At 40.8% G+C, this 21,504-nt stretch overlaps 1 protein-coding gene across 1 annotated transcript in view; it reads left to right on the forward strand.

Annotated features, from left to right (window-relative positions):
• The window catches only part of GABRB2 (gamma-aminobutyric acid type A receptor subunit beta2), a 257,236-nt gene that overhangs the window by 103,270 nt on the left and 132,462 nt on the right, over positions 1 to 21,504 (forward strand). Inside the window, exon 6 of the mRNA XM_045026120.1 lies at positions 7,794 to 8,014. Within this exon, the coding sequence (XP_044882055.1) occupies positions 7,794 to 8,014 (221 nt within the window). The remainder of the gene's footprint in view (positions 1 to 7,793; positions 8,015 to 21,504) is intronic.

Below are 21,504 nucleotides of genomic sequence, written 5' to 3' on the forward strand. Positions count from 1 at the left end.
GGATATGCTACTTAATATACCCTAAAAGGTCTGATTTTCCGAAAGTGAGAATTCTCATTGCTATCTAAAAATTATCCCTTTTAAGGTGTCTCAAGTTGAGCATCCAAAATCACTGGTCACTTTTGGAAAATTAAGTCCTTTTGATTAGAGATAGATCTGAACTACACCACCAAATCTGAACCTCTCTGAAATTTGGATTTGCTTCTGTTCTTCCAGTTTATGGCTTTCTATACAGTGCCACAGTAGGATGTGTGTGAATTGTAGAGTGCTCTAACTGTAGAGTTGCTCTCTAACTGCCCCGTGTAGACCCTGTTGTGAGGCTCTAAAAGGTACCTAGTTCATGTTGAGAGAGCCCCATTTCAAACTGGATTATATTAATGCTCACTTGGGTACCATTTAGAGCAGGAGGTGGGCAAACTTTTTTGCCTGAGAGCCACATTGGGTTTCCAAAATTGTATGGGGGGTTGGTTAGGAGAGGCTGTGCCTCCCCAAACCGCCAGGCATGGCCCAGCCCCTGCCCCCTATCCGATCCCCCGCTTCTTGCCCCCTAATGGCCCCCCTGGGATCCCTGCCCCATCCACCCCTCCCTGTCCCCTGACCGCCCCCAGACTCCCCGCCCCTGACTGCCCCATCCAGCCGCCCCTCCTTCCTGACTGCCCCCCCCAGGACCCCTGCCACCATTCAACCCCCCTGTTCCCTGCCCTCTGACTGCCCCGCCCCCTATCCACACCCCCGCCCCCTGACCACCATCCTGAACTCCCCTGCCCTCTATACAACCCCCCCTGCTCCCTGTCCCCTTACCGCGCTGCCTGGAGCACTAGCGGCTGGTGGCACTGCAGCCGTGCCGCCCAGAGCACCAGGACAGGCAGCCTGGAGGGGCGAACTGCGGCCAGTGTGAGCTGTGATCGGCCGAACCTGTGGCAGGCAAACAAACCGGCCCGGCCCGCCAGGGGCTTTCCCTGAACAAGCAGCAGTCTGACTTTGAGAACCACTGCTCAAGAAAATGTGCCCCTCTAATTTGCACTGCAGTACCATGTAGACAAGCCCCAAATGGCATGGGCCTGTCTTTCTGATGAGCTGCATCAGAGCATCAACTCCAAAGATTTTGGAACTTTGGAGTTGTTCAGATTCCAGGTTTTCAACTCAGTAGAGGAAGGCCCATCTCCTCTATTGAACATAAAGAAGGAAAGTTGATCTTTGTTAATGTTGTATAGGTAATTGGCAGGGAAAGATATATCAGTACATGTAGGTCATAATTTAGAACATGCATCGAATTCACTATCCCTGATTTTCTAAGGGCATTGGAGGAGAGTTAGCCATGGCTCATAAACTTAGAAATGGGGTGTTATGTTACTGTAATGAAGAGTAATACATTTTCTTACTGGCAATGCATAACTAAACAGCTTTTGATGTCTGGTTATGGAACAAATTTTGCAGATTTGGTAGTAAACCGAAGAATAAAATAGTTAACATGATACTGTTTTTAAGGACTTGAATCTTTTATGGTGAACTAAGAAAAACATTTGATTTTTTTTTTTTTTAAAAGGCTTTTTCACATGTAATATCATTAACGGACTGTATGGATTGGTTTAACATTTTTAAAGGGAAACACATTTTATAATAAAATGGTTGAAAATTCCTTCTTCACTTACCTACTTGCATGGTCCTTAGTACAGGAATGCATGTATCCATTAATATTAGGTGACTTCCTACCAAACAAAGCAATGAAGGGTGCACAGGAAAATACTTCTAGTTTTGTTTAGGTGTATGTGATTCAAGCAACAGGAGAAATGTAAGACCTGGAACTAAGGATTTAGGCTAAAAGGTCTGTTCACCTTTAAATGTAGAATGCAGAGGGAAGAGGACTGTATGAAAGTTTCACTATTCGGTTATATGTGGAAGAGAAAGCAAGGCTATTAATATCATTCTGACTCAGAGCATGCTTTTAACCAGATGGGAAGAAAGACTAAAAAAAGCATTTAAAAACTCTCCTTGATGGACTCTACTGGGAACAGGAATGGAATCATTCATTCAAAGAGAGTTTCTGTGCTATAGAGAATGTTTCTTTCTCTTTACAAAAAAGTGAGAGTTTATCCTACCTCAAATACATTGACTTGTGCACTGCAAGAGAAGCAGGATAAGCTGACTTTCAAATATTGTATTTTAAGTATCATTCCACTAGTTCAAAGAGTGGAAATGGAGGTTGAAATAAAGCAAAAAACTGTGCCTGTCATATCTTCAAAATGCATGTATTTGCATGTTGACCTGTTTTCATAATCAAGTCAATAATTGCACGCACAAACTCGATCTCTATGTGGGAAGATTAGCAGAAGAAAAAGTCTAATTGGTCAAGCCTGGGATTAGGAATCAGGAAGTCAGATTAGGGTTTAATTTACAGTTCTGCCCTGGACTTGCTGTGTAACACTGAAGAAGGCAGTTAACTTCTTTGTCTATTTCCCCATCTGAAGATGGGATTTCTAGAAATGCAAAGTATTTTTTTTAAATGTGAGTTTTGGGGAGTGCCCACATCACAAGTGTATTTTCATGAGTCTTTTGAAAGCTTGTCCCTTAAACAGTAACACTGGAAGTGGCAAATGTGGGAGAGGGGAAAATGTTAATAGACCTCCATTTTTGTGTTTTGTGAGGAATCATTCTTGCCTGTTCTGTCATAGAGTGTGCCTGTGAGTATTTCAAAAGTGAAATCTCATGCACCCTAGACAGTCCTGAGAGAGGTTAATTTCAGTGCTGCTAAATTACAGAAAACTTTATTAGGGAGTTTCAGCGGGGGAGGGGAGTGTAATTCTTTCATGTGTCTACTGTGGTACTAGTTTCCATTCTCAACCATAGTCTCTTGCCATCTGGACAGTAGCTGTGAAGTGTAGCTACAAAGTAAATTAATTGGGAATTAGTATAGCAGTTTGCAGAGTAACTTGTGTTTGTCCAAGTGTGTCTCTAAGTTTCTCTGTGTTAGCAGACAGATGGTGAAAGTTAACATGTGAGGCACAGCCACAGTAAACAATCACCTATTCAAAATAAGATAGTTTGGGGCATATGAATCTTTTCTCGGGCTGATGGATAGATACAAGCTCTCAGAAACTAATAAATTCTCTAACTGACTGGGTGTTCCTAATCAAAACAGCTTTATTGACTGCATCTGCTAAAAGGGACAATAATCATATTTCTTATGCTAACAATTGTCACAAAGCAATGCAGATCATATTAAATGGGAATACTCAAACAAAACACTGTGAGCCGCCTTCTGATCTCATCAAAAATTAAAGTGATGCCATTGTGCCTCTTCTGGTAGTTTGAAAATGAAGGCTGCCTGTCTCTGGCATTATTTTACAGTCATTGTTCCATGGACAGTCAGAGAGAGACTGTGTATCTGTACTAGGTATTGTTTATGGAGTGAAAAGTGTTATGTGTAATATAATATACAATATATACTTAATATAGTTCCTCTTTTGTTTAACAATTCACAGTGATACACTTACAAGTATATTCTCTGCTCAATTATCAAAAGACCGGCTAGCTCCAAAATATTCATAAAGAGCCTGATTCAAAGTCAATTGGTTCCTAAACCTGTAAAGACATATACATGTGTGTAATGTTATACACTATGAATAGTCCTATTGAACTAAATGGGACTTAATAACATTAAATATATCAATTAGGTTGGGTTTGATTTAAATAAAATTGATTTAAATCGTGATTTAAATCACTAGTCAGGAAGACTCGATTTAATCATGGATTTCTATATAAAAGTGCATTCTTGTTGGTTGTTATAACCTTAATACATATTCTTCACAACTGAGAGATAGATGTAGGTTTCATTTTTAGAAGGTACACACTATACATTTTTAAAGTGATTTATTTTGAAAACTTTTCAGATTAGTTTTACAGCTATATCAGAAAATGAATGATTGGTTATTTCATTTACCAAAGGTAATTGAAGCAGATTTTTATGAAGTCTTTGGGAAGTGAACGATCTCCAATTCAACAGGTTAATCATTAATGTTTGGAGGATTTTCTTGCCATGCTGTATTAGGAGGAGAACATCACCAGACAGACATTTAAATGTTTTTATTTAACTAAAACACCAACATTATGTATTCTGGATTTTTTTTCTTCAACAGCAAACATACAATATTTTAACAAAATAAGCATATGAATTTTGAATTTAGTTAAACATTCAAGTTTTTTAAAATCAGGTTTGTTTTTGTTAAAATAGTTTTTAACTAAAAAAGTTAAATGAAATATTAAAAAAATAATTAAATTGACTATGTCAACCAGGTCAACAAGAGCAACTTAAAATATTGGCTTCTGCAGCTAACTCAGTAGTCTTCACTTTCATTTTCCTGTTTATTCATAATCTGGAAAAGAAAAACAAGCTTTCCTGCTTTTTCAGGTCCCAAACGATTTCTCAATTTGGAATGAATTAGTCCAAAGGAGGAAATATTCTTTCTACACAGGCAGAAGAAGCTACTGCTGTTAAAAGTGAGATTATCACTTCAACAATCTCTGAATCCAAGTGCTTAAGTGACTTCTACCAGTTCACTGGTGTGGCTTTCTTTAAAACATTATCAGCAAACATATATTGGTTGAATGGTTCACCCTTAGCTCTGAAGTTTATTATAGTTGGCATTATGGAGGGATGATTGCTGTATGTCCATTCATAGCCAACTCCTCTTCTTCAGCAGTTAGGGTTTGACCCTGGTACCAAGTATTGAGAATATTTGCAAGAAAATGAGCTGGAGATCATGCTTGTCCCATTCGTTTTTTTAATGCTTGTAATTTAACTCTGTCACTGCATATTTCTCTTTCTAAGATCTGTCTTAGTTCCTTCCAAATTTCAACAGCATCAGCAATAAAACAGCTATTTCCCTGCATTTTGTTCAGGACTACAGAAGTAGGCTTCAGGGTACTCAGCATGTGTTCAACATTTCTCTTAAGCCCAGTGTTGAGAACTTTGGCTGTGACAGTGCCATCTATTTTTTCATTATTTTGTTTACAAACTGTCATCAGATTAGGCCAGTTCTTTATATAGTACTCAAAACAGTCCACTACTGAGTTCCATTGGACGTCTTGTGGGAGAGTTAGCTTGGTTCCTCCCACTTTTTTCAGAGCAACTGCTGCAAAGTGGTTGTTACAGAAGTATTCTGCAATTTCAACATTAGCTTTTATTTCTGGAACACTGAAGACTTTGCCTTGGTGGTGCATCAAATGAGCAATGCAACCGTATGTTATTACCTTGGGATTCTCTTCTAAATTTCTTCTCATCTTGGATACATTTGCAGCACTGTCTGCTGCAATCTGTGTACTAGACATTTGAATTTTTCTTCAGAGTTTATTATAGTTTTTACTGCTACTTCATGTAAATATTCTGCTGTGTGTGCATTTCCTGATGTATCAATTGTTTCTGTAAGGAGGACATTCCCTTCTTCTGTTGTCACGCAAGCACATACAACAGGATCATTGTAGACATTGCTCCCACCTGTCAAGACTCAGGTTAACAATTTTACCGTCTAGACCTTTTGCACACTGCTCAATTTCTCTTTCATACACTTTATCCAGCAATTTGCCTGCGACATCTGCTCTGTTGGATGGACTGTATCCTGGTCTTAATGACTGAACCATGTTAATGAAGCATGGGTTCTCAATCAGACGGAAACGGTTCTCAATCAAACGTTGTTGTATAAACAAACCGGGCAATTTTCTTTTATCAATTACCTCTTTTTGTAATCTGCTGGTTCTTATCACAAACTTATCTATGGTTGTTTCTGGATGGAGATTTTTTTTTCTTTTTGCTACTGTGGCTTTGTGACATACGCGATGTGACTGAAACACCATCATTGGCAGATAAATCTGAAACTATAGAAAATGATGATCTTGAAGGTGGATAGTCTTCAGAATTCTGTATGTTGAGGATGGAGTCTCCTAAACAAAATAAGTCAATGCAGTTATTTAATTATTATTACCATGCTGCTCATTTAGTATTACTCATTGCATTCATTGACTCGCAGTACTACTTTAAAGGTGAAATTGTAAAAGAAAGATCTGCCTATTTCAGGTATTTATTTTTTTTATCACAGTGGCATCTAAAATTATAGTACCATAGAACAACTATATTTTTTTGCTCAAACATGAGAATTCAAGAATAGTCCAGAAGGAAGACAGGCAGTCTTTAAGAAAGAAGTATGAAATTAAAAACTTTACCAACCTGAAGATCCTGCATGTTCAGACATGTTCCTTTCATCATCTTCAACGCAGCTTCCCCCTGATAAGGAACACTTCTCATGATGTTGTTCATTTGGGAAACCAGGCCTGTTTGAATTTTGCACGCATGCCTGTCTTACCCACAGGTAGAGGAACGTCGTTAAAATATTCCCAAACTGGGTCTGTTTTATGGCCTGCTGCCATTGTAGTTTTTCCCTTCTAGTGAGAGAATGATATGGTAGATCTCAAATCAATGAAGGCTCCACTCAGAAAGACCTCAAGACTTCTGGAATATGCTGCTCAAACAGTTTCACTTTTTTTTCTACTGCCTGTCCCTCCCTTCTCACGTTTCTCTCCACACTTCTCCTTGTCCAGATCTATTACGCCCCCAACAATTTTCTATTCACTGAACTTTTTGAAACTTTGCACTTTTAGAGCGATGTAAGGGATTGACTCTGTGTACACAAATTTGCAGAGGGACAATAGGGTTGAGGTCTGTTATTTCTCACCTCTATATATTATTTATTTAAAAACATTTTGCTGTTAACAAGCATGTTATCTCTGGAGACAAATCCACAGTTTGAGAACTGCAAAACCAAGCATCTCTGATGGTATCTTCTAGAGTCTGAGCACCGAGTCCCATTGGCTAGATCGAAAGATTAACCTAAATAATCTATACAGAAGCCTGTGGAACCCCATAAGATTGAGTCCCTAATCCATGAACTATTATAACTCATTTACAAAACTTTTCTTAAACATTACATGAATATGTCTCATACTATAGAATTAGAATGTATAATTCCTATTCCATGATGAGATATCTTTGAGCTATAATGTATCTTAATTAAAACTATCTTTAGATAGGTTTTTTTCCTCAAAAACCATTTTATCAAAAAAATCTGATTTAAATTTAAAAAAATCCATTAAAAAATCATTGATTTTTTTATCCACCCTGATATAAATAAGACTCTTTGGAATTGGGGCTAGGAGTCTTTCTTGTTGTTTTAGTGCCCTTAATGAAAGCTAACAGGATCACACGCATTTTTCATGTAGAAAAGAATGTAAAAGGGGCTGGGTGTATTTTTAGGAAGAGATACAGGGCCTGATTCTGAGTTGACACACATTCCTTGTTACACCATTGAATTCAGCAGAGATCATGGAATAAAAAGTCAACACATAATTTGGCTCAAATTCCATGTTTTGGAATCTTAGAATTTCCTGTGTTCTAGAACACAAAGACTTGTAGAACTCCTTGAATATATGTTCCATAAATTGTAGAGAAACTTTAAACGGCAGTGTTAAAAAGGGTTAACATTTTTAATAGGCCTTCAAATTCATTTCAGTAACATTCGGTAATACCCCAGTCTACCTGTATTCCAATCCCTGTTATTAAGAATGTACGTAGTCTTTTCCTCTATATATACACAGAAATAAACAACCTGTGAAAATACAAAGCTGAAGTTCCTGTGCGCAAATGCTGCCACAAAGTATAAGCTGCATTTTAATATAGTTGCGGTATATGCCTGTGTATATAGTCTGTTTCAGTGCAAATAATGATTCTATTTTTAATATTGCAGGACTATACTTTGACAATGTACTTTCAGCAAGCATGGAGGGATAAGAGGCTGTCGTATAATGTAATACCTTTAAATCTTACACTGGACAATAGAGTAGCTGATCAGCTTTGGGTTCCTGATACCTACTTCTTGAATGACAAGAAATCATTCGTACATGGGGTCACTGTGAAGAACAGAATGATTCGTTTGCATCCAGATGGAACAGTCCTCTATGGTCTCAGGTCAGTGTCATCCATTTTTAACTACATTTTTAAATCAGTTTCAAACTGAAAAGTACTGTACATAGATCTTCACTACCCATCTGTCTCAACTGCTGGCAGATTGCAAACAATGTCTTCTTAAATGTTTTAATAACAGATAAGTCTATAAAAGCCTTTTTGGATAAACTTTGAGGATTGAGTGTTGTTTTTAATAACATTTTAAGATGTTTGTTTTAATAACATATGAAGATATACAAGCTTTTTTGAATAAACTTTCTGGATTAAGTGTCATTTTCAGGAGTGCTCCCGTAAAGGATTTGAAATAGAAAATATCAAGTGGAGGTTAGGGGTAAAAAAGAAGGTGGGTGCAACTGGTACATTCATTATTTTAAAAAGTCAGATGCTCCATTTTATAAATCATTTTTGGGATGAGCTGCTCAGAATGGGCTGCACTTTCTTTTGATGGTAGAGAAATTTCTTCATTTTCCTGAGGTGCAGTTGGACTTGAAGTGTTTCTTCTTTGTCTTTTATGTTGTTATATGTGGTATTAGGTGGTTATGCTGCTCAATGGTGTCATGGTAAAACAATGGAACAGCCTAACTGTACCATAGGAAAGCTCAACAATTCTTTTTTGTTGAAAACAGTTCCTGAAAATGGCAATTTAAAACTACAAAGCTGGTAATGACCTGAAATGATTGGAGTGTTCCTGCATTACAGTGTGACAAACTTCCTACTCAGATCTCTCAGATGTTGCTTTGCCCTCAGCATGTACTAAACTAAAACAGATGGAGTTTAACTTTGTTTCTACAAACATCTTGGATTCTTGTTCTGAATCTTTTTTCCCCTTAGCCCAGAGTGTTAGTGATGAAAAGTAGTTACTATCTAAGCAGTATTCAGAATCCTGTGTGAAATAAGTTCATATGTCCACATCACAAATGCCTCTAATTATTGGCGCTCTTGTTATCAGTCTCAGCAAAGACATCCAGGATCCAGTCGATCTGGAGATTCAATTACCCGCTCGTGGTGGCCTCCCAGATATTGCTTTCGAGGCACATTGGACAATGTGGGGACATGTATAATCCATGTTGTCTTTTCTGTACTTTGTTGATAAATGAAAGACTTCAGTCTTAATTACTGTGAATCTGTCTTTGTTTAATTAATGGAAACAAACAAAAACAATAAATTCTACCACCAACAAAAAGCCTCTTTGGATCTGGATCCAAGAAGGGAAAGGAATCAATATAGACAGCTGTCATATGGGTAGTTTTGCTGACATACTTACAAGTGATATGGGTGGTTTGTGGTTGTTGCTTTATGAACATTGTAGTTAGCATCCATCCTTGTATTGTGCAACAAAATTTAAATTGCTCTTGGCACTCATTGCTGCAATGAAGAGCAGGTATCCAATTCCTTTGTTTTCATATGAATGATGTCATGTTCAGTCTGGGCACGTTTGACTGCAGCAGGTCAGAATGAGTGATTGTGATTAACAATATTTATTATTTACGTACTATATGCTGATCTGCACAATGTGCCACACTACCCCGTCCTTGCCCCAAACACAGTATGGGGTGTGTTCATTGTAACAGCAATGCTTCAAAGAACAGACTGAATCTTCAGAAGTTTGGGAGGTTGAGAGGGAAGAGCATGTTACACAAACTGGAGGCTGCTTCAGCTGCCTTTGGTGGCTTGAAGGAAGGATGGTGGAAAGCCAAGATGACGCAGCATGATGTGAAGTAGCCAAGGCTGGAAAGCCTCTTACGTGTTTGTTTAATGAGGACTAAACACACCTCCTTTTTCAGAGACTAATACATGGATTCCCAAAAGAGAGCAAAGGGATGAGGATGGAACTGAGGCCTAGAGAAGCAGGATATGAGATAAAAAGGAAAGGGGAGCAGAGACAAGCAGAAGCTGGACTGGTGGTTAGATGGCAGCCTGTCAGAGTTCAGGGAACAAGCAAAGTCCTTTGCTGCCTTTGCTTGGAGTGCTGCACTCAGCCACTGGCTCAGACATGGCTTGTATTAACCATTTCAGGCTGACTGAAAGAGCAGCAAGAATGGGTTCCAGAGGGAAGGTCAATGGTAATGCTTGGTTATGAGTGACTGAGAGTAACTGGGCAAAATAAGAGGATTGGAGGAAATGCCTCTCACCCACAAAAATAAAGGATGGAGAGAAGAAAAAGCAGGATAGAGAGAGAAATGCAAGTGAGGGCTGGAGAAACACTGGCTGAAATAAGAGCATGGGGGAGCTGATAAATTTACAAAGTAAATACATACAGGATAAGGAATACATAGAAGAAAAATTAAATAAAAGTTCAATGAATGTGTAGCTTTCCAAGAGGGTGTGAGGTGGCGGGGAAAAAGAGTAAGTATATTGATGCTTTGGAGGAGTGCTTGACCTTAGAACTGATTGATGGTGAATTTCCATTTGTTGTCAGCTTATAGCTATCATGACTAGGTGTGTGCAACTAACTCATTTGTTCTGTATAGATATGCTGCTAAAAAAAAAGTGAGGTGAACCTGCTTGTTTTTACTGTTTACTCTGAACTTGAATGTAAGCAGAAATAGCTTGCCACTTGAATATATGCAAAGTAGCTCTACATCTGCTTAGAAGTATCAACTGTAAGTATCCCGGTCTGAAATATATTGGGGGGATTTATATTTCGTTGTTGTTGTTTTTCGGTTTTTCTTTTTTTGTGCATATACTGTCTGATTTTAGGCATGCGAGTGCCTCTTGAAATGTGGCTTTTAGTATAAAACTTCTTAGATCGGTGAGTTGGCTCAGCAAATGTATCTGATCTCCAGATCTCTCTGTGCATTACTGTTCTTGAAAGTAACTCTGTTGGACCTGAAAAGAGTTTAAAGATTGCCCCCTGAAAAATCAAGGCATTTAGTTAGATGGTTTTAAGAGTCTAACTTTAGAGGCCCAAGTTTTGAAAATTTTGGCTTCACTGATTTTCCCAAAGCCATATAATTAGTGAGTAACAGAGCTGGGATTAGGATCCAAGTTTTTTTGGCTCCCAAGCTCTATGCTCAGTTCACTACATGTCACTGCCTCTTGTACTATAGTTTCAAAGTAAAGATTAGTATTTTACAGATAAAGAATCATTATTCTAGCTACCACAAAAAGTGATCCCAACTAGATGTGTGTGTTGATAATAAAAGTGTGACCTGCATGAAATTATACTTTCCCTTTGGGGTGATCACATAATTTGCATTTGTAACTGCAATGGCATATCGTTCTAATGCAACATGAAATTGTTGAGGCAGTTCCACGAAAACTGCAAAATTCAATCCTGTTTTTGTGCTGACAGAAATCAAAGCAATGTATTTCATAGCTGGAACTTTAATGCAGACCAGGTATTGCCTTGTGAACTCTAAAGGAATAATTTGTCATGGGTAAGTGCAGGGAATTTAATTGATATTATGTTGTCTGATCTTCAGGTTCTATTATGCCACCCAAAAGTCTCTAAAAGCTGGCACATTATTGTTAGTTAGTAATATCCCTGTTGTGTTTTGTGCATGAGAACAAACTAAGATTATGCTTTGGAACCATGGTGGGTGTTGTGTTACTAGGCAGTAGGTTTTTTTGTTGTTTTGGTGCATTGTTGTTGCGTTTTTTTCGTGTTTGGGGGTGTTATAAAATCAGAGGGTTTTTTGGTTCTTGGAAATAAAAACCATCAAAAACAAAAAAATACAAGGAGGATAAAACTTCTTGCTCAGCAACAATGAAAAATCTAGTACATTTATGTAGTCCCCAATAAAAACACACTCAGTATTTAATATTCTAGGGTAGCAAAACCATAATTAAGGCTGTACCACAGTTTTCAATTTAACAGGATTCTTAAACCTTTATACCTATATCTATAGATAGATATAGATATATAATAAACATAAGATAAACTAAACATAAGATTTTAGTTTTTCAAGGTTTCTGAATTTTTCATGGCTTTTTCTGAAAAGCACCTTATTTTTGAAAAAAAACTTTAAAAAAAATTCTTTGAAAATGAACATTTCCTGAACAACCTTTTTTGTTTTAAAAAAAAATTAAATGAAAATCAACAAAGTGAAGAGGTGAAATAACTTCTCTGCTCCTACTCAAGACACTCCTGTTTATGCATCCCAGGATTGCATCAGTTCTTTTGGCCACAGCATCAGACTGGAAACTTATATTCAGCTGATTATCCACCATAGAATCATAGGGATAGAAGATACTGCAAGGGTCATCTAGACTAACCCACTGCCATGATGCAGGATTTGTTGTTTCTAAACCATCCAAGAGAGATGGCTATTCAGACTCCTTTTGAAAACCTACAGTGAAGAAGCTTCCACAGCCTCCCAAGGCAGTCTGTTCCATTGTCTGACTGGTCTTACAGTTAAGAAGTTTTTTTTTTCCTGAGATTTAATCTAAATCTGCTATTCTGTAGTTTGAACCCATTGCTCTTGTCCTGCTTTCTGTAGCAAAAGAGAATAACTTTTCTCCATCTTTTTTATGACAGCCTTTCAATTATCTGAAGACCACTATCATATCTCCCCTTAATCCCCTCTTTTCCAAACTAAACATATACAGTTCCTTCAGTTTTTGCTCATATGGCTTGTATTCCATCCCTTTGATCATTTTTGTCACTCACCTCTGGATTCTTTCCAGTTCCTCTACATCAGTGGTCACCAACCCGTCGATCGTGATCGACTGGTTGATCCTAGAGGATCTCCCGGTCGATCGTGATCTCTGGTGGTGCAGTGTGGCTGCTGCTAAGGCAAAGTCCCTGCCTACCCCAGCCCCACGCTGCTCCTGGAAGGTCTCCCTCTGCGCTCTGCTCCTGCCTGCAAGCACTGCTCCCACATCTTCCATTGGCTGGGAAAGCTGTGGGGGCGGTGCTTGCACAGAGGGGCAGCACACGGAGCCACGTGGCTCACGCCATCCCCCAGGACCACATGGGCCTGTTGTCCCTTTCTGGGAGCAGTGTGGGACCCGCTGTGCCCGCCACCGACCAGGAGCCGCTGGAGATAAGTGCTGCCCGGTGGCAGGCCGCACCCCATCCCTGATCCCCCTCCCAGAGCCAGCACTCCATACACCCTCCTGCACCCCAAGCCCCACCCTGAGCCGCCCACCCAGAGCCAACACCCTGTACCCCCTCCTGCACCCCAACCCCATGCCCCAGTCCTGAACCCCTCCCAGAGCCAGCATCCCATACTCCCTCCTGCACCCCAACATTCTGCCCCATCCTGAAGTTCCCTCCTGCACCCAAACTCCCTCCTAGAGCTTGCTCACCGAGAGCTTTCCTAGAGCTTTCTCACCCCCTCCTGCACACCAACCCCCTACCCCAGGCTCAGCCCAGACCCCCCCCCACTCCAAACCCCTCCCGAACCCCAACCTCCTGCCCCAGCCTGGTGAAAGTGAGTGAGGGTGGGGGAGAGCGCGCAATAGAGATTGGGGGGACTGGAGTGAACAGGGCAGGGCTTTAGGGAAGGGGTGGGGTAGATCCTGGGTTGCCCTTAGATTCAAAAAGTGATCTTGGGCCTAAAAGGTTGGAAACCACTTCTCTCCATCCTTTCTATACATCAGTAACCAAAATTGGACACATTACTCCAGCTGAAGCCTAACCAGCACCAAGTAAAGCAGTACTATCACCTCCCGTGACTTGCATGCAATGCTTCCGTTAATGCAACCTAAAAATGCATTTGCTTCTCTTGCAACAGCGTCACATTGCTGACTCATGTTGAGGTTGTGATCCACCACAACTCCCAGATCCTTCTTAGCAGTGCTGCTGCCAAGCCTGTTTTCCCTCATTATGTATCTGTGCATTTGTTTTTTCTTTCTTAAGTGTAGCATCTTACATTTGTCTTTGTTGAATTTCATTTTGTTGTCTGTAGACCAGTTCACCAATGTTTCAAGATCCCTCTGAATTTTAGCTCTATCCTCCAAAGTATTGGCAGCCCTCCCAGCATTGTCATATGCAAACTTGATCAATATGCTCTCTATACCTACATCCAGGTTGTTAATAAAGATGTTAAACAACACCGGACCCAGAACAGATCCCTGTGGATCTACATTTGAGACCTCCCTCTAATCCGACAACATTCCATACTCCTTTGTTTGTGATTGTTTAACCAATTATATATATCCACTTAATGGTAATTCTGTAGCGCCCACATTTCTCCAGCCTACTTATCAGAATGCCATGTCAGACTGTGTCAAAAGCCTTGCTTTTCACCATGACTCCCAAACGTTTTTCAGAGTCACTGCTTCTCAGGATAGACTCCTCCATCCTGTAAGTATGGTCTCCATTCTTTGTTGTCAGATGTATTTACATTTAGCCGTATTAAAATGCATATTGTTGCTTGAGGCCAATTTATCAAGCAATCTAGATTGCTCTGAATCAGTGACCTGTCCTCTTAATTATTTACCAGTCCCCCAATTTTTGTATCCTCGGCGAGCTATCGGTGATGATTTTATGTTTTCTTCCTGGTCATCAATAAAGATCCTAAATAACATAGGGCCAAGAATTGATCTGTGGGACCCCACTGAAAACAGAGCTGCTCAATGACAATTTCCCATTCACAGTTACATTTTGCAGCTCTCAGCATTGCAATACTAATCTGAGTAGCCTAAATCTAATTTTCAAAAGGGATTTAGGCACTTAGGAGGATTTAGGCATTGGGCATTTAGACTCTTAAGTGCCTAAATGCCTTTTGAAAATGAGACGTAGGTTCCTAAATTAGTTAGGTGTTGCGTTGTTGAGCACAGCAAGACCTAAATACATACCTTTAAGGATCTGGGCTCTAAAGCTGATATACAGTTTAATCAGATGGAACATTACCAATACTTGGCATTTCTGTAGCACCAGTTGGTGGATAATCTCCAAGAACTTGATTGTTCTTATTGAATGAAGCCATGTGATACCTGTATTGGGTAGGGAATGAATGCAGAAAATAGACAGCACTTTGAAGCTTGCTGTCTCTCTCAAAATTCTGTGTGGTTAGAAATGTCAGATATTTTAACAATATGCAGGGGCGGCTCCAGACCCCAGCACGCCAAGCGCGTGCTTGGGGCGGCGAAATGTCTAGAGCCGCCCCTGACAATATGGTACCCAAAATGCACTAGGAATATTGGACAGTAATTATTCTGGGACAGACTCTGCAAACTGCATGCAGCCCAGAGTGAAGAATGGTGTGGAAATGCCCTTTGTCTTTGGAGCCAGGGGAAAAGTTCTGCCTCCGAGCAGTTCTCTGGTACCCAGTGGGAGCATACCCATTGCTATCCCCTTCCAAGGTGCTTCTTGTTATTCTTTGTGTTCCTGAGCTAGTATGGAGGAAATGGGGACGGCTCATGGCCACTCCCTCCCTTCCTCCCTGCCACCTTTGGGGTGGACTGCACCCCTAAGTGTGAACGAAGGCAGCGGCCCCAGTGTGTGCACCTTCCTCCCTACCCCAAGTGCAGGAGCTGCACTTGTGGCTGGCCCTCATGCAGCTATGCAAAGGGGAGATAGAATGGAAGATGAAGGGGAGCATGCTCAGATATGGTTCCAGATGGAAATAGAAAAGATTAAGAGAAAGAGAGGTCTAGCTTTCTGTCAGTGGATGAACCATACAGAGTCCATATTGCCTTCCAATGTAATAGTCGGCTTAGAGCCTTACAGCCCTTGGAAGACTGCCAGATCAAAGTAATCAGGTCTAATAATAGAGCAATGCTTAGGCCCACTGATATGAAACAGGGACCCAATCATGTACTTCTTAATGGAGGGGGGAGAACCCCTCCCATTTCAGTCAATGAACCCAAGTAAAGGCTCTGAGATATAGGAAACATAATCCTCTCCTTCCTGATAATAAGAAAAAACCAATAAAAATAATAAGAGATAAAGGTAGCTGGGAATATTATTATTATTTATTACTGTTTTCTAACACCTGTGATGTGTTAAGAGCTAGAAGAAAATACAAACCTGTAAGGGATTCACAGACACAGTTCCTTTTATTTAGGAGTCTTTTTTAAATTAATTAAAATGTATGAATTGATTTGCATATACCAGATATTTGGAGGACTATAATAGCTTGTAGAATTGCTAACCATCATGCTATATATTTCAAATATGCTTTATGTTAAGCTTGTCTCTTGTAAACGTCAGTGAGGTAAGGACACTTTTCAAAGACCATAAATGTTAGATGATAGAACCATATTTCTATATTTCTCTCTCCCCCCCCCCACCCTTGCAGACTGAGCACAGGGACTGCTGCTCCCTGAGGTGCAGTGTACCCTAAAGGAGGCAGGGAGGAATGGGATGGGGAGGGGCTGTGAGCTGCCCTCCTCCCATTCTTCACAGCCATACGGGCATTTCAAATGTTCATAATAACTCTCAGGTAAACCTTGTGTATATTACTAGAAACTCCTCTATTAAAACATCTGTGTTTTTGTTAATAATTATTATATATTTTTCCCCAGATAAAGTGTACAGACTTCCCCCCCACAAGCAGGGCCGGATTAACTCTCCTGTGGGCCTGGGGCTATTAGATTTTGTGGGGTCCATCACGCAGTGGTGAGCTGGAGCCAGTTCCCACAGGTTCCCAAGAACTGGTGGCTAAAATTAGACCTCCGTGGAGAACCGGTTGTTAAAGGGCCAGGGAGTGGGCAAAGAACTCCGGTCCACGGGCCGGACCATCCTGTTGCTCCCAGGATTCCCAGCTGGGAGGCTGAGGCTCCCCCGGCCCTTCCTCTGCTTCCCCCCAGCTGCAGCGTAGCCAGCCGCCGGCATCAGCTGGGCAGCTCAGCTGAGCTCTGGAGTCGTCCCGCTTCCACTTTTTGAGAGTCCCGGCAAGGTGTGTGTGGGGGGGTCCTGCTGCAAGCTCCAGGGCTGGCCAGAGGGGAGGAGAGGGGGCAAGCCACCCCCCGCAGAGCTGCAGCATGGCCAGCAGCTGGGCAGCTCAGCTGGGCAACTCAGCTGAGCTCCTGAGTCGTCCTGCTGCTTTGAGCTGCCGGTAAGGTAAGGGGGGAGGGGGCTGCAAGTTCTAGGGTTGCCGGGGGGCAAGTGGGGCAATTTGCCCTAGGCCCTGCAGGGGCCCCCGGCCCCTCCTTCGCTCCCCCCCCTTAAATCAGAACTTTTTATAGGGAACCGGTTGTTAAGATTTTGGCAGCTCATCACTGGGTCCGTGTATAAAAGTCTTCTTCCTGGGAGGGAGTTTGGTGCAAGAGGGACTGCGGCAGGGGATTGGGGTGCAGGGTCTGGGAGGGAGTTTGGGTGCAGGAGGGGATTCTGACCTGGGGCAGGGGGTTGGGGTGCAGGAGGAGGTGCGAGGTGGTTCCCAGCTGCCTGCCATAGCCCCACACTGCTCCCGGAAGCAGCTGGCTCCTAGCACGTCTCTGCAGCCACTGTGGGGAGGGGGACAGCATGTCTCCATGCACTGTCTGCACCTGCAAGCACCATCCCTGTAGCTCCCATTGGCAGGTTTCCGGGCTAGGATTAGGGACCCGCCTTCCCCCCGCCAGGGGCTGCAGAGACTTGCTAGCAGCCAGCCGCTTCCAGGAGTGGCGTGGAGCCGCAGCCTGCCTGAGCGCCCCGCTGTGCCCCGGGACTTTTAGCGGCCCGGAGTTGGAGATCACTGCCTGTGATTTATTTCTGCAGGACCCTGGGCTGCAGCCCCTAAAGCCCCTGCCTTAATCCGGCCCTGCCCACAAGACTCATTTGACATCGTAGTTACTCACGGGTTCTGTTCGTTGTAATCCAGAATGTGATAAAACAGTCAGTGCTCAGCCATGTTGGTCCTAGACTATTAGAGAAACAAGGTCAGTGAGGTAATATGTTTTACTGGATCAACTTCTGTTGGTGAGAGAGACCAGCTTTTGAGCGTACACAGAGCTCTTCTGAAGACCTGAAGAAGAGCTCTGTGTAAGCTCGACAGCTTGCCTCTCTCACCAACAGAAGTTCGTCTCACCCAAATTGTGTCTCGAAGTATTTTAACTGTCAAGGGCTCTCTGATGAAAACAAAAAGCAAATGACATTACAGTATCATGTTGGTGCAGACTAAAATAGAGTCTGTTTCCTAAACAATCAAGGTCAGAGGAGGAAAGAACAAGTTAGCTTTGAAAGAGTTTGTTTTCATTAGTGTTTATAAAGTTTTAGAAGGATGATGCTTTTGTGCATAGTGAAGATGTAGATGGATCTCAGAAAGTGTTGAGGCTAAAATAAATGGAATGTGTCTGGAGATACTTTTTTGTGATTTTAAAAGTAGTCTCAATAGACAGGATTCCCCATCCCCCTTTTTTTAACTGGTTGTCACTGCTGGGTTTGCATGGTCCAAGAAAAATCTCCTCTGCTGCCAAATATACCAAGTACTGCATGTCCTGCTGTTTTATTGATTTGCGGGGACATCAGTTGAGCATGGTGATAAGGGAGCTGGAGTGCAAAACCATCAGTGAAACAATTAGCAATCAATTGATGTAATGGTTTTAAACAGATTGTGAGTTCAACTTGGTACAAAGAGCTCAATTGTGTGCTGTAGATATGAAAATTAAATGTAATGATTATATTGAAGCATTAAATCAATAAAAATGGCAGATCTTTTAATTTATTGAAACTTAGCCAAAGCCAGGTTACGCAATATATGTAATTACAAATGTACTGCTTTGTCGAGGTTTCCATACATTAAAATATTTGCCATATATGATACCAGTAACAGAAACAGCCAGTAGGGTCAAAAGAGTTTGCTACTTCATACAAAAAAATTGGGTAAGTATCCTTCTGTCTGACTCCTGCCCTCAGAACTTTACTGAAATGCATCTTGTATCTCAGCAGATTTAGCAATCCTTGCTGGGCTAATGGGTAGCTTAAAATCTTGTGTGTTCCAGGAATTCTACATGGCTGGAGGGGTCCATACACTTCTATGAAGTTTGGCTAGGTCAGAATGTTTTGCTGTTTTGTAGCCGTGGTGTTTGTAAATGACTGAATGATCAATGTGCCCAGAGACTGTGATGGGCGCTCATTTATAAATAAAAAAAAAGAAAAGGTGCAACATCAGTCTTCCTTGGCCAAGGCTTTTTAGCAAGAGGAGTAAAATGAAGTAGGTCCCCATAGATTTGTCAGAAATGAAGAGAATTCTCCTCTCAGAATTTTATGTGCAAAGACCTAATTTTCTTTACCCTGTAAAGATCCAGTTGTGAATTTCCAGGAAAACTAAAAACGATTCCTAATTATTGGATTATTAGAACTTCGTCAAGCTTTATTGAAGCTTTACAGCTGCTATTCAGGTGCAGAATTATGAGGGAGGTTATTCTGCCCTGCATTTATTTCTTGCTACTGATATTTAGTTACATGAATTGAAGTTATTTCTACTTTCTAGACTCTTCTTCCTTTTCCACAACTCCTAATCTCCTCTTGTAGGTTAATAATTCAAATATTTTTTGCTGTATAATCAACTTCTTCAGCAATTTAACTTCTCATATGCAGCTCGTTATCTGCAAAATCTGACAAAATAAAAAGTAGCCCATTCATGTATGCCTGTTAAACCCTCAGAGGGGAGTCCTAATTCAGAAATGGCTAATTCAGATGGTTCACATCAGACATTATTGGGAAAAAAACGATTCGGTCTTCATATTTTAACAACAATAATGGCCTCAGCAGCAGCAGGAAAAACAGCTGTAAAAAGTGGGGCAATAAACATAGTCTGTTGAAAATAGCTTTCTGCCTCTCAGCTGGAGATTTTAATACAATACTTTATCAGTGCTGCTGATGAGAATTAATATTATGTTATCAGTCCCTGTTTTGAACTTCAAATTGCCCAAAACTGCTCCGGTGGAGACAAGATAAATCTTAAATACACACCCCATTTTTGCACATCTAAAATATACTCAAAACATCTGATCAAACATTTTTGATTGCAATTTTTTGGTTTTTGGGGTGGGGTGGGGGAGGATAAATATAGGGAGGTATGTTGTTTGAATATTAATCTCAAAGACACATAAAACTTAAAGGTGTTGGTCAGTGAAAAAGTTTATAAACAGTGATATGTAGGTTAGGGGCTATTTTAAACATTTTATTTTATTACTCAACGAACACTCAAAGTATTTATTCACGTTAAAATTTATTGATTAAACACGAGATGGAATAAGAATTTGATAGGCATTTATGTTGAAACTGTTATTGAGTGATTATGCAAAACAAACTTGGTCAAAACCTTTAAAGCCTTTCTCCTTTTTGAGGCAAATATCACTCTTTCTTGGTTTTAGAACAGCTTTTCTTTGATGAAAAGGAAAGAGTTAATTTTATTCTCAGTCCTGATGTGAGATGGAATTTACTTATCCTATTCTTAACAAACAGACACACACAAGTTGGAGGAGAGACTGGCTAGAAAAGATGGGTGAAATACAGACTTTGCTGATGTTTTTGGAACACTGGACCATTAGTTAGTTACAAGTGGATGCTTTTGGCTGGCAAGATGACCACATCTGCTGCTTGGATCCTGGTTTATGATCTGGTCAGGGATGTAATTTGATTGGATCTTTTCTTAGACAAGGCAGGCTTGGATGAATACAACATAACTGACTTCAGGATTCAATGAAAAGCCAAGGGAGTGAGAGATAAGATAGAAGGAAAGAGGGGGAGAGGGGAGGGAACAGGAAGGGAAAACGATGCAGGATCTTAAGTGCTTCTGCAGTGCTGGTAATTAGGTATCCCTACCAATAGGGTGAGGATTGGATGGCATGATAATGGGATGATTTTCCAGCACTCAGAGATGAAAACAAAGCTCCTTGAACAAGATTAAGGCCACCCAGCCTTCCGCTCAAGACAAAAGTCCTTTAGATATCTTAAGATGAAATGAGATGAGTTGCAGTGCTGGAAGTTCAGGGGATGAGCTGGGATGCAAGGTGGGACAGGAGAGAGAGAGCTGAACTGAAATGATATGAACTGCTCATGTCTTTTTTTTCAAAGTCTCTTTTTAAGAAACCCAGAAAGGGGAAAAGTGGGCATCACAGTTCATCCCCAACATTATTTTGTCTACCAGTTAAGCCTAATATCTGTCTCTCCGATTTTGGTCTGTTAACTTCTGGTTCCACGTCTTCTGTTTTTACCAAGCGTAATATCAGCAGTCCTTGGATTATATCAGTGTGGCCTTTTTGGTTCAGAATAATCCAGCTTCTTTGTCTGGTTCTTTTGCATTTGTTACAACATTCAGCATTGTAAACAACTTACAGTAATCATGACAAATAAGTTAACATCTTATGAACACTCACATATCTTTTACATTTGAGCTTACAGTGGAGATCGACTGTGTAGGCCCAATAGTCACAATAGGTACAACAGCACCGCTGTGGGATGTCACTGTGACCCATAATTTTCTCTCTAAATATCTCTAAGTAATGCTGCCAGTATTCTTGATAAACATCATGCATGATTCTCATGATAGGTGTGAAATATAGCTGATTTCAGCAACAACAGATTGCCACATGGCTGCTGAGGGCCATGAGACACTGAATTTTATCAGTGCATATCAATGGTGTAAACACCTGTGCTCAAACTCCTGTTC

The sequence above is a fragment of the Mauremys mutica genome, chromosome 8 (assembly GCF_020497125.1).
Source record: "Mauremys mutica isolate MM-2020 ecotype Southern chromosome 8, ASM2049712v1, whole genome shotgun sequence".
Classification (NCBI taxonomy): domain Eukaryota; kingdom Metazoa; phylum Chordata; order Testudines; family Geoemydidae; genus Mauremys; species Mauremys mutica.